The sequence below is a fragment of the Lampetra planeri genome, chromosome 51 (genome assembly GCF_965212315.1).
Source record: "Lampetra planeri chromosome 51, kcLamPlan1.2.h2, whole genome shotgun sequence".
In the NCBI taxonomy this organism is placed as follows: domain Eukaryota; kingdom Metazoa; phylum Chordata; class Hyperoartia; order Petromyzontiformes; family Petromyzontidae; genus Lampetra; species Lampetra planeri.
Window position 1 is genome coordinate 7,470,867 of NC_136157.1, and position 13,181 is coordinate 7,484,047.

The 13,181-nt window shown below is 51.8% G+C and overlaps 1 protein-coding gene across 2 annotated transcripts in view; it reads left to right on the forward strand.

The window, feature by feature from the left end:
* Window positions 1-8,552, forward strand: part of LOC144734412 (carbohydrate sulfotransferase 6-like) — a 28,159-nt gene extending 19,607 nt beyond the window's left edge. For both annotated transcript variants that reach the window (XM_078616585.1, XM_078616584.1), the window contains one exon: window positions 3,332-8,552. In XM_078616585.1, coding sequence (XP_078472711.1) covers window positions 3,332-3,958 — 627 coding nt within the window. In that variant the 3' untranslated portion in view covers window positions 3,959-8,552. The remainder of the gene's footprint in view (window positions 1-3,331) is intronic.
* Window positions 8,553-13,181: the final 4,629 nt, after the last annotated feature.

Genomic DNA, 13,181 nt, shown 5'->3' on the forward strand with positions numbered 1-13,181 from the left:
TCAATTCCCGCTTATGGCCAATGCCATTTACGATTATCTCAACCAGTCCTGGGCCTCCCCTAGGTCGACTCAGCCTCAAATTAGTACCTGGTGTGATGTGTAAGCAATGCCACTGCTTGGCCACCCACATCAAAGGTGACATTTCGGGCAATGGGAATTCTATATATATATCTTGAGATGTTAACTACCCCGCCTGGTATACAGCAGGTCGTGGGTTCGATCCTGACCCTGATGCCTGCTGCTGTATATTTAGAGTTTTAATGTCTCTCTCCTCGTGATCGCGTGGATTTTTCTCTGGGTCCTCCGGTTTATCTCTCCACTTTTAGATTCAACGTGCATTCAGAGTCTTTGGCTACTTTACATTTCCACTTCTTTGAGCTATCAGTTGTGGCCAGGTTGCTTCTGAAATAGAGCTGTACAGCTCAATGGGCCTGAGCTGGTACAATAAAAATTGTTGAATAATAAAAGTTGCTTGCTTAACAGCAGCACTTGCCTACAGGGAATATTTGTCTTTGTGTATGGCTCTTTGTAAGGGAAATCCTTTGACAAACGGTGCTTTTTTTTCGCACGCATTTCGAGGAAGCAAGCGAGACATTTTTATTCGCACAATAGCAGTGCTTTTGATTTTGTTGTCAAATATTTCACCCGGATAATCATTCCTTGAGATGAGATTCAACATCTTGTTTGCATGGTTGACCAGGCTGCCAAGTGACGCGTATGTATCATATTGACACATACACAAACATGAAAGAAATTTAAACGTACAGAGTATGCATTTGTACAAAGCCACAAAAAACATTTATTTACTTTTGCATAGCTGTCAACCCATACGGTTTACCCATATTCGTGTACAGGGAATTAGAGTTTTCAGGTCGATACGGCGTACAGCCGTTTCAATATGGGCAAAAAAAGTATTTTTGTTTGTGTTTCTCTCTTGTGATGGAACTTTGTAGGATGAGCGGGGTGACCAATAAGGTCTGAATTGGTCTGTGATAAGGTGGGCTCTGATAAGGGGTTGACAGGTTTGCGTTTGTTTGGGGCGGTGGCATTGCATAGCGGGAGCGCGTTCGCCACTTGCTGCAGAGGTTCACAGTTCGGATCCGACGGCCGCCCCCAGTCAATACTGCGGTAATGTAATAGTCTTCAAAATACCACGTGCATACCACGTGTGCCGTCTGCCTCAGCGTGGACGTAAAGAAAGCCGTGACGCCGTTCGCAGGAGTGAGCAAATCGTGGGCTGGGGTCACGGCTCGAATTGTACCAAGTTTGAAATAGTCCACCACAAATCACGCAATTGGGTTTATGCCCAGCAAATCACTGCCCTCCCCGCCACTCTCCCATCGCCTCCTGAAAGAAAAGTCTTGAGACTACGTGAGGCTTTCCTGGGTAAACAAACGTAGTCGTAGTAATAATAATAATCGAGTATCCATGGTGAGACTGTCGCCGTCTGCTGAGGTCTTCTCGTCTGGTTATAGAGTTCGACTTGAAACAGGATCGAAAGTGCGACCATAACATGCAGAAATACAACTTCTAAAATGTAGGGTTCAATGTTGAGGGAGAGAGCCACGCTCAGTGACGCGCACACACACAAATACGAACTCTCCTCCAATCACGCACACGCAGTTAAACTCCACAGGAGCAACATGCTGATACTGTTATGAAGCAAGCATTCGTTTTATGACTGCACAAAGTACTATGTGGGCAATCATTCCTTCTCCCTGTGATGCACTGTCAGTAAATCCTAATCAAGGTTTGGCGTCATATTATCTCAATTGAAGAACTTCTTGTTTTTCATTTTGTGTCGTGTCTCGTCCACGAGTGTGTAATCCACATGACCCTTGTCCTTCCATTCACATCCATCCATGGCATTGCCAGTCTCCTCCTCCCCCCCCTCCACCACCTCCACCACCTCCTGCTCCACTACCCGCTCCTCCATCTCCTCCATCTCCTCTGCAGTGATTCGTATTCTTGGTTCTTCCACGTGACTTTACCGAAAGAACCAAGAATATAATATACCTCGTCTAGTATACAGGAGGTCGTGGGTTCGATCTCAACCCTGGCGCCTGCTGTATATTTGGAGTTTCCGTGTTCTCCCCGTGGTCGCGTGGATTTTTCTCCAGGTCCTCCGGTTTTTCCCTCCACATTTAGAAGCATGCGTTTAGAGTGTTTGTCTGCTGTACATTTCCACGTGATGAGACGCCACTTCAATTGTGGCCACGTTGCTTCTGAAAAATATGATAATAACTCATTTGGCCTTACCTGGCATTTAAACACAAACAAATTCAGTTTATCTTCCTTCACCCACTCCTCCCCCATCCTCCTCCTCCTCCACCTCTACAACCAAATCCACCCCGACCCACGTGGACCCTGGCCTCCTCCTCGGGTCACTATGTCAGCCTATGGGTGTCTATGTCTAAATCTCTGGGTCTCTGTGTTAGTCTGTGGGTCTCTTTGTGAGAATGGGTGTCTGTGTGAGTTTGTGGGTCTCTATGTGAGTCTACGGGTCTCAATGCAAGTCTTTGGGTCTGTATGTTGGTGTCTGCTCTTTTAGTGAGTACACCCTCCCTCGCTCTGGAACTCACTCCGCAGGCATCTCTGCCTCCTGCTTCCACCCCCCCCCCCCCCCCACAGGAGGCTCGTGGCTGATGAGGATCGCCTTGTGGATTCCAATTGAGTTATTTTGCCGCTAGTCATTCAGATTTAGCAAAATTTGGACAACAACGCCGGCACACGATGGACTCCTTGCGGATGACATCAGGAGATCTTTAAACGAATCCCTTCCTTATTATCCGTGTGCCCAAATCAATCTGGCGAATATCCCCAATCCAAGCGTTCATGTGAACACGGCTCGCATCGACGACAGCGACAATCTTTGTGCCGTGTGTCTCAATGGAGTTCGGATCACCTCCTGGGTGAATCGAGGATGCCGCTCGCATTCGACGTATCTCCTTGTACTTTACACTGGAGTACGATCGTGACTCTATATCTGTCTCATGTTGACGCATCCTGCAGCTCAGCTTTTGTAATGTGTGCTCTGTTCAACAGCTGGAGGTCAGCTGCATGAGCCGATGTGCGCTGCGGGGAGTTATATTTGCGATATTTTCAATTCCTCCTCGTGTGACACAGTTTTGTTTAGTTTTACGTTCTGATTTTCAAGCGTTTCGCTTTGGTCACATTGGTGACCCGGGTCACCGCTCTGGCAAGATGGGGCTCATCCTGCATCATTTGTGTACGCGATTTGCTTCCCTTTCCTATACTTTGCACTCCTATCGTTGCTTTCGTACTGTTCGTCGTCGTCACGCGACTGACCCCGACCGACCGTCTGCCGCAGGTGCGCTTCTTCGACCTCAACGTCCTCAAGCCACTCCTGGTCGACCCGTCGCTCAACCTCAAGATCATCAACCTGATCCGCGACCCGCGCGCCGTCGCGCTGTCCAGGGACAACGCGCCGCGCGGCCTCAAGCGGGACAACGGCATCGTGCTGGAGCGCGGCGGGCAGCTCGTGCTCGACGCCAACTACACGGCGCTCAAGACCATCTGCGACAGCCAGGCGGACATGGGCGAGGCGGCGCTCGTGGGCAAGCAGCCGTACTGGCTGCGAGGGCGCTACCGCCTGGTGCGCTTCGAGGACCTGGTGAAGGAGCCACGGCAGACGGTGCTGGACCTGCAGGCGTTTGCCGGCGTGCCGCGCGACGACCGCATCGCCTCCTGGGTGCACAACCTGACGCACGGCTCCAAGTCGTCGGGCGACGTCTTCTACGTGGTGCCCAAGGACGCCGTGAAGGTGGCGCAGAAGTGGCGGCTGGAGCTCACCTTCGCCAAGGTCCTGCAGGTGCAGAAGGCGTGCGAAAGGATGATGAAGATCTTCGGCTACAGGTTCATACGGACGCTGGGTGAGCTCAAGAGCATGGACGTGAACCTCATCGACGACCTGAAGTTCAGCGTCTTCGGACACTGAGCGAGCGCGCTGCGTGCGTGTCGCCCGGGCCCCGGGGTGGGGGGGGGGGGTCACCACTTTGGCCGGCGCAGAGAGCGGCGAACATTTTGCCGATTTCGCGTGTTTTTGTCGCGTCGCGGTTGGATCGTGCAATGCGCTGCTTCGCGGCGGTTTTGGCGAAGGGAGGGTTCTTTCGGCTCGGAGTGGGGGAGGATTGTACTGTGATTATATCTGTACATTGTTCTGTTGAACCTTGGGGATGCTGGCAAGATGTAATGGTTAGCACACTTTACTTACCACGCAGAGGTCGCCTTACACGGCGCGGCAGCTGAAACAATGGGGGAAGTTACAGAAATGCCAACACCGCCTCTGTCCACCGAGCAGCCTAAAACGGGTAACACGCAACAATCGGTGGTTGGGCAAGTGGCGTGTGGTGGGGTAAAGTGTGGGTACCTCCCATCTCGTCCCAACATGTCTGGCCAGCGGGGGAATGAAAGGCAAACTACCCTCTAGAGTTTGCTCAAGTGGAGGCCCTTCTTCTGCTAGCGGTGGCATGCGTAAGACATTTTCAAGGCTGCACCTTTACGTTTATTGGTTAAATTCTAGTCATCGTCGCCGTCAAAGTGTTGCTGTGTGGTGACGTCCGGATCACAGCAGGGGGAACACTGTCATTCGAGTTACTGCGATGTATTGTTGTTGTTGACGATACGGCACAATATCAAACTTCACAAGATGACGATTGTCACGATATCAGCTTCCACCTTAACCCCGCAGCTGGGACTCCCCCTACGCCGTGGTGCGCGTTGGGCAACACGCGGCGGTCACACGCCGCCCCGCCACGAGACTTCAGATCGTGGCTGCTTCACGACATCTCCCGGCTCATTGCGCAAACGCAGCCAGCTGCACAACGCGTGCACGTACGTGCTGCGTGCACGTACGTGCTGCGTGCACGTACGTGCTGCGTGCACGTACGTGCTGTGTGTACGTACGTGCTGCGTGCACGCACGTGCTGCGTGCACGTACGTACTGCGTGCACGTACGTACTGCGTGCACGCACGTGCTGCGTGCACGCACGTGCTGCGTGCACGCACGTGCTGCGTGCACGTACGTACTGCGTGCACGCACGTGCTGCGTGCACGCTGAACTTCTCTTTTGCACCGTGCGTAGCCGACCGTACTAATCGGAGATGCGAGTGACTCAATCGGACAGAACAACGGAGAGGGAGACGTCGCAAACCCATCGGGAATACTTTTTCATTTAAGAGAAACGTTTTTAAAGGGGAGTAGCTCTCTCATATTTTTTACTACAATGTTGTGAAGTTTACCTTCTTGTTTGAAATGCTTTGCTCGAAAAGCTGAACGAGATTTTTTTTTTTTTTTTACAAGCAACGACGTCGACACGATACTTGGAAAATAACGGACGATGCTGTGATTTTCGTGGACCTTGAATCGTACAATATGCGTCGCAGTATTGCCGTATTGTGTCGGCAATACTGGTTGATGGCAATCAGATTATTTTGGGTGGGTTCTAGGGAACAACTCTGGAAGCCCAGGAAAATTATCCAGAGTTGTGAAAGAATACCGAATTAAAATGCATGTTGTTTAATGTTGGTAAGAAATAATTGTACATTCTGCACACTTGCCTGTACAAACCTCCGCATCGGAGGTTTGTCCATAATGGAGGTTTTTTTGGGTTAAATCGCTCTATTTTCGGGTTAGATCCCTCTAAAAAAGAAAACCTCTGATGGATATTGGTCGCGACAGTGTGTAAGCTACGCTGAAGCTCATTGGTGTTGCAGACCAACAGGGTTCATTGGCAACGTTCCTTTGGCTGTTGCCAGAGCATTTGGCTGTTGTCATAGATCCCCACGTGATAAGCCGCTTGGTGAAGCTATCAATTTTGGCCAGAGAAAATGCATTGAATGTGTTTTCTTATGATTATTATTCTGAGGCCCTGTTATAAAAAGATTGCAATGTCTAGACCGTGCTCCCCTCCCTCCCCCTTGTATCAGCAATGATCTCCCAATAGCGGCGCAGGACTTTGGATGTGTCGCTCGCTGAGTTAATGCCACCTTTGTGAGGTCCATGCCTCCCAAACAACACAGTTGCGTGTGAATGGGCGAAACTGCATGCTCGATGTAGTTCGTTGTGGATTTTGTGGTTAATATGCAATGGTCTCTTGTCGAATAGACACTCTTACACTTTTCTCAGGGTGCATGCCATATTGTAATGGTTGGCACGCTGAGCTTGCAATTTTCTGAGATCCCCTCTTCCCCCCAGTTAGTCGACCGGCGGGTCGCGTGAGGTGGATGTGGTAAGTTGTGGATACTCACACCTCTTCCAGCGCAAGCTGGCCAGCGTGGGAGTGTAGGCCAACATGGCCTCCAGTGGAGGCCCTGCCGCCAGCAACGAAGCAAGCAATTGCAGGGCCGCACCTTTACCGCATTTTACAAGGGTTATATCGATACTAAAATCTCTTTAAAATTACTCTCGCTCGGTTAGTACTCGTAAATTAAGTGAAATATGTCCTTTGTGTTTTAGATGGAGAAGTGTGTTTAGGTAGGTTATTTAAAACTAGTGGGAATCCGTTGGTTTGTATGTGAATGCATGCCCGTGTGTGCGCGCGCGAATGTGATGGTGTGGGGAGTGGTGGTGCAATGATCGGTGCGCCGGGCTATTGATGTTAGAGCCGGGTTCAGTCGAGCAGCAAGGCGGTGCAGTGGTAGGATTATGTCTCGGAGCAACTCCAGCCTGGTGGGGACTTTCTCCGTGGAGTTTGTCTCGCCCCCCCCCCCCCCCTGTGCCACCACGGGTTTCCTCCCATGGCTAAGTGCCCTCCCACAATGCAATCCGGTATTGGCACAAACCCATTGCTGAAAAAAATGTCCTGTAAATGAACTCAGTTAGGATGACACCACGTGGCAACATCGCCCCCCCCCCCCCCCACTTCTCAAAAAGAGTCTTGAGACCCAGTGAGGCTTTCCTGGGTAAGCAAGCGGAGTGATAATAATACATCATACAAATTAAAATCGTCCAAGCTGTACAAAACAGTACCAGGCGCTCCTCTGAAAATACCGCAAGCTTCTTTGCCCTCAGGAGGTCTCGCCACGGCGGCTAGGAGATGTTAACTTCCTCGCCTGGTCTACAGGAGTTCGTGGGTTCAAACTTGACGCCTGCTGCTGTATATTTGTAGTTTGCGTGTCTCTCTCCTCGTGGTCGTGTGGATTCTTCTCCGGTTCCTCCGGTTTTTCCCGCCACATTTAGAACCATGCGTTTAGAATAGTTGGCTGCTCTACATTTCCACAAAATGAGCCACTTTGTTGAGCTGTTTGGCCGCGCAGCTTCTGAAAAATAACTACACCGCTCAGTGGGCCTTAACTTGAAAACAGCTAAATAAATAGTCGGCATACTTCGTGCAGCGGTGACATCATTGGCATCCCGCTGCGGTTGGAGACTCAGGTGCCGGGGTGTGTGCATCGGTGACCCCCCGACATCCACCGCCCACGCGGGGCAAGGTGGCCGTGGAATTCGGAGGTCAGAACGATGGAGCTGGCGCCAGTGATACCCCGGGACTTGAATCCCGGTTTCAGACACCGGTGATGAAAACATGCTTCTCAGGGTGTAGCGAGTTCATGGCCTGTCTCAGCCTGGTCACTAATAGCTGCACGCACACACAAACCCCATCGCATTAAGGTCGATTGTGTGCCTTGCATGGCTAAATGACATCTGTGATGATAATTTTTTTTAAACGCATCGGTTTGACCGTCATGCTACGAAACTTGCTCGCCCGTTGAAGGGCGGGTAGTGAAAACTCTGCCCTCCGCCGTGTAGAGGGGGTTTATAAGATGGGTGGCCTCACTGCTCTGTGAGATTGCCCAGTGGATTGCTCGTCTCATGCCCGTGATGCTGTTACAGTGATACCCCAGCGTACGACGCTTCCCGCTTTTACGGCGTTTCGCTAATAACGTCGTCACGTGACTGTTCAAGGCCTGACGGTTTTGGTCGACTCGAGCCCCAGACGCTTGCGTCGCTGACAGCGCCGTCCGGCCTGTCTCGTTCTCCGTCACCGCTCAGAATTCGCCTCCACCACCACCACCACCTACAACTACGACGACGACGACTATCCTGTACGTCGCTTTCATTCACGTCGTTTCTATTCTCGTCGTCGCACCTTTCAGAAACGCATCCGCGATGTGAGTCGCCGGGGTATCGCTGCAGCGCAGTCCGCGGTGTAAATACAAAGTTACTGACACGGGGTAGGTGATTAGAGGATACGGGGCGGTGTTTTTTCAGTTTTTTTTAATAAGAATTTAGCATCACGAACGTGAAACTGTCGTTTATTTAATGTGACTGTATATGGTTTAGTGTGTGTGAGTGTCCGCTTCAACAGTTGCTAAAACTCAAGGTAGAAAAATTACTAAACATTTAAACGATGGGTTAATATTCAGTGGACACGATTCTAACTTTCGGGCTCATGTTGACGATAAAATGCCGTGTCGAGCCTAACATTTCTTTCAGCCAGAAGGAATTCCATTCATACCGACTTGTGGCTACCCTACAATGTTCGTGACTTTTCTTTTGAGTTGTTTTTTTAAATAAAAAGAGCCTGCAACGTTCTTGTCATGTTGGTTACTTGAATGGTGTCGTCTCGGTGTTCAGTACATCAGCGAGCGTACGTACACACACGGAATAATATAATTCGTAACGAGTTCAACTTGTGTAAGGGGCGGGCCACACAGTATTCGCTCGCTCTCGGAAGGCGGAGAGGATGAATCGTGCGCGCAAAGCCACACACAGGAGAAGCAGCAATCAAGCCGTGAGTGGGTGCCAAACTGCCCCTCCAAGCTCTGCGGTCCTTTATACGAAGTTGTTATCGGCCAATTAATGAGCGTTTACACGTGGAAGTAGACCGGAGAAAGCCGCCACGCGTTCGAGGGGGGTGCAACACTGAGACCCACACAGGTGAACAGGTGGAGTCCACGATTCCCTGTACAGCCTCCTGGCAAGCCAGCGCATGGCTCCTCAGTCAGAATTTTTGTTTCGACTGCACGAGCAGGAATCCGATGAGCTATGAAGCTCTTTCTCGCAGATGTCCAGTAGTAGTGGGTCAGAAAGTTACAAAAACAAACGACAAAAACACGACACGAGTGAAAAATATAGACAAATTTTTGCAAGTCACGAAATATAAATTGTATGTAAGTCTCAGAGTGACCAGCTGCTCGACACTGCGTGTGAGAGTGATGGGTAAGTCACACGTCATGTGAGCACACGTGGCTGTATCTGCTGCTTCAGGACATTTCTTGAAGGAAGATTTTTACGATCTCAAGGGAGGAAATACAATTGTTCAGAAACGTTGGTGCTGGGACGGCAAAGGCTGTGTCGCCTCTTCCAGTTCCTGATCGAATGCGGTGGTTCTCGCCTTCACTGCAGCCGTGCACCCCTTTGGCTCTGAATCGTCAACACATTACAATGTTAACAACTACGTCGGGGTGTGATGACACAAAGTCGTTGACGACAATAAATAACAACAACATGAAGCGTCTCAGGCAACCGCAATGCTTCTGCAATGTGTAAAAACAAAGACAAAGATCCCCTGTGTAGCCTGCACCGACTTGGATCAAGTGCTGTTAGCGAGCAGCACCTGTGAAGGCCGGCACGGTACGCGAGGGGGTGGGTGGCCAGCACCACGCCCGGCCGCCTTCGTCTCCCCAATGGGGATGTTTACACATTGCATCAGGTCGTAATTTGTGGCTCAGTCGACCTAGGGGAGACCCAGTACCGGTTCAAATATTCGTCACTGGTGTTGGCCGTGAGTGGGACTCGAACTCGGGTCTCGCGATGTGTGGTCCTCTACGTCCAACGATCCGTATCGGCCCCTGGTCCCAGACCGGGTGACCTCACGTCCTCACGCGTGTCGGGACCCACTGAGGTGGCGTCACTTCAAAGTGAGTCACGTGACGACCATTTGAAACGGGCGGCAGTTGTGGAGTCATGGACGCGTTATACTGGTAGGAACCTCCTGGTTACACCAGCCCACAGGGGATTATTGTGTCCGTCCGTCCGTCGTACCGGGAGGGGCTGGGTGGGGAGGGAGGGGCTGGGTGGGGAGGGTGGGGAGCGGCTGGGTGGGGAGGGTGGGGCTGGGTGGGGGGTGGGAGAGGTGGGGCTGGGTGGGGAGGGCTGCTCACCCGTGGTGCCCTTAAAAACTCAACGTTTAACCTACTCACGCCGGCTTGTGCCCGCCCTTCACAGTCGGGCATATCTGCGGAATACACCACGCCGCCGTTGACCCTGGCCATTGACCGAGCAACCCAACGTTCTTACCAGCTCCTTCCGCAGGAATGTGATTAGCCGTGTGGATTCATCGGTTTCACTACCTCAGGTGGCAGCAGTGCTGGATGAGCTAGTGCGGGGCCTGTAGTATTTTTATTTGCTATACAACCAGATAATACGACAAATCGCTAACCTTAAACACCGAGTCGATCATAAAAGCTGAAGGCAGTATAGTACTATAGTAATAATCTTGGCAGCGATGTCTGCTGTAGCCCACGTGTGTGGAGCGTCTCCTGTTTGGCCTTTGTGTCTGCGCGTCGACTCGAATCAAATGGGGTGGGGGTTCTTTTAAAGTCTAATTTACGGTTGTTTAGATTCAGCCCAAACGCGTCTACCTCCTGAAATGGAGGTTTGATATTCAGAGGCCAAGGCCAGGATTTCCTGCTCAATTGAACAGCGGAGGCATCGGTGTTGATCTCCTGTTTATATTGCCCAAGCCAGTGCTCTAATACAACCACGCGGTTGACTTCCCGACAAAGTGACACCCATCTCATCTCACGCCCCAAACCGATGATTTGCTGAGTCAACCCCCAACCAGGATTTAAAACCCGCGACCATTATTACATCATCATCATCAGCAGCACCAGAGCCACTACCACCACCCACCTCGTCGTAATAATTGTCATCACTACCTTGATCGTCGGCATTCCAGTGTGGGTGAAGCGGTTTCCGCCTCGGGAAGCTGTGGCACTCAGGGTGATTGATGATCCAGCACTCGATCACTGGCTCAGGTAAGGCCCACTGAGCTGTATCGCTCTTTTTCAGAAGCGACATGGCTATCACAAATGATAGCCCAACGAAGTGGCTTATCACGTGGACACGTATCGCAGACAAACACTATAAACGCGTGGTGATGTTTATTTAAATGTGGAGAGAAAAACCGGAGGACCCGGAAAAAAATCCACACGACCACGGGGAGAGAGACACACGCAAACTCCAAATATACAGCAGCAGGCATCAGGGTAGGGATCGAACCGACGACCTCCTGCATACCAAGCGAGGTAGTTAACATCTCATAGCCACCGTGGCATCCTATTGGCTGGTGAGGAGGGTGAGTGAGTGGAGTGGAGTGAGTGGAATGGAGTGAGTGAATGGAGTGGAGTGAGTGAGTGGGTGAGCGGGTGAAGTGAGTGAGTGAGTGAAGTGAGTGAGTGGAGTGAGTGAGTGAGTGGGTGAGTGAGTAAGTGGGTGAATGGGTAAATGAGTGGGTGAATGGGTGAGTGAGTGGAGTGAGTGGAGTGAGTGAATGGAGTGGAGTGAGTGAGAGTGAGTGAGAGTGAGTGAGGGGGTGAGCGGGTGAGTTGGTGAGTGAAGTGAGTGAGTGAAGTGGAGTGAGTGAGTGGATGGGTGGGTGAGTGAGTGGGTGGGTGAGTGAGTGAGTGAGTCACTCACACACGCAGTGTGCAGCAGGTCACTCACACACGCAGTGTATAGAAGGTGACACACACACAGTGTGTAGCAGGTGACACACACACAGTGTGTAACAGGTGACACACACACAGTGTGTAGCAGGTCACACACACACACAGTGTGTAGCAGGTGACACACACACACAGTGTGTAGCAGGACACACACACACACAGTGTGTAGCAGGTGACACACACACAGTGTGTAGCAGGTGACACACACACAGTGTGTAGCAGGTCACACACACACACAGTGTGTAGCAGGTGACACACACACACAGTGTGTAGCAGGTGACACACACACACAGTGTGTAGCAGGACACACACACACACAGTGTGTAGCAGGTGACACACACACAGTGTGTAGCAGGTGACACACACACAGTGTGTAGCAGGTCACACACACACACAGTGTGTAGCAGGTGACACACACACACACAGTGTGTAGCAGGTGACACACACGCAGTGTGTAGCAGGTCACACACACACGCAGTGTGTAGCAGGTCACTGTTGCACGCACTGCGCGTGCCGTGTCAGCACTTTTAGGCGTTCAATGCAGTCCAGCCCCGAAGGAATGAAAGTGACCTAAAGTACACTTTACACAAGAAGAAGTCTGCTTCAAGCCAAGTGACACTATCAGGCGGAGCACAGCACAGGAGAGTCCCTTCAGGATCCGAGCCCATAATGAGACCCCGGGGACAGTTTTACGGTCGCCACCTTTTCCAATGTAGACCAAACTTTGACATATTTCCATGGGAAGCAGAATGTGCAGTAAACTGTAATAAACGAGACCTCGGGACAAATCAATTCCTGCTGGCAGGTGAATCCTGGACAGAGGTGAGCAACCATCGTCGACATCCGCCGTGTCGATCGCCCGCTCCCACGTGGGTGGTCTCGCGGCCACCCACGTGGGTGGTCTCGCGGCCACCCACGTGGGTGGTCTCGCGGCCACCCACGTGGGTGGTCTCGCGGCCACCCACGTGGGTGGTCTCGCGGCCACCCACGTGGGTGGTCTCGCGGCCACCCACGTGGGTGGTCTCGCGGCCACCCACGTGGGTGGTCTCGCGGCCACCCACGTGGGTGGTCTCGCGGCCACCCACGTGGGTGGTCTCGCGGCCACCCACGTGGGTGGTCTCGCGGCCACCCACGGCCACCTGCCGCTCGTCGTGCGTATCGCGGTTGCAACCCAGCGGCCGCCCTGGTTATTTGCGTGGGCGCCTCGGTCGCGAGATGTTAACTACCTCGCCTGGTTTGCGGGAGGTCGTGGGTTCGATCCCGACCCTGACGCCTGCTGCTGTATATTTGGAGTTTGCGGTGTCTCTCACCCCGTGGTCGCATGGATTATTTATCCAGGTCCTCTGGTTTTTCCCTCCAATACGTTCAGAGTATTTGGATGCAGTACATTTACACGTGATCGGCCACTTCGTTGAGCTGTCATTTGTGGCCGGGTCGCTTCTTAAAAAGAGATATTTAGCTCGCTGGGCCCTACTTGGCAATAGTGTTGCT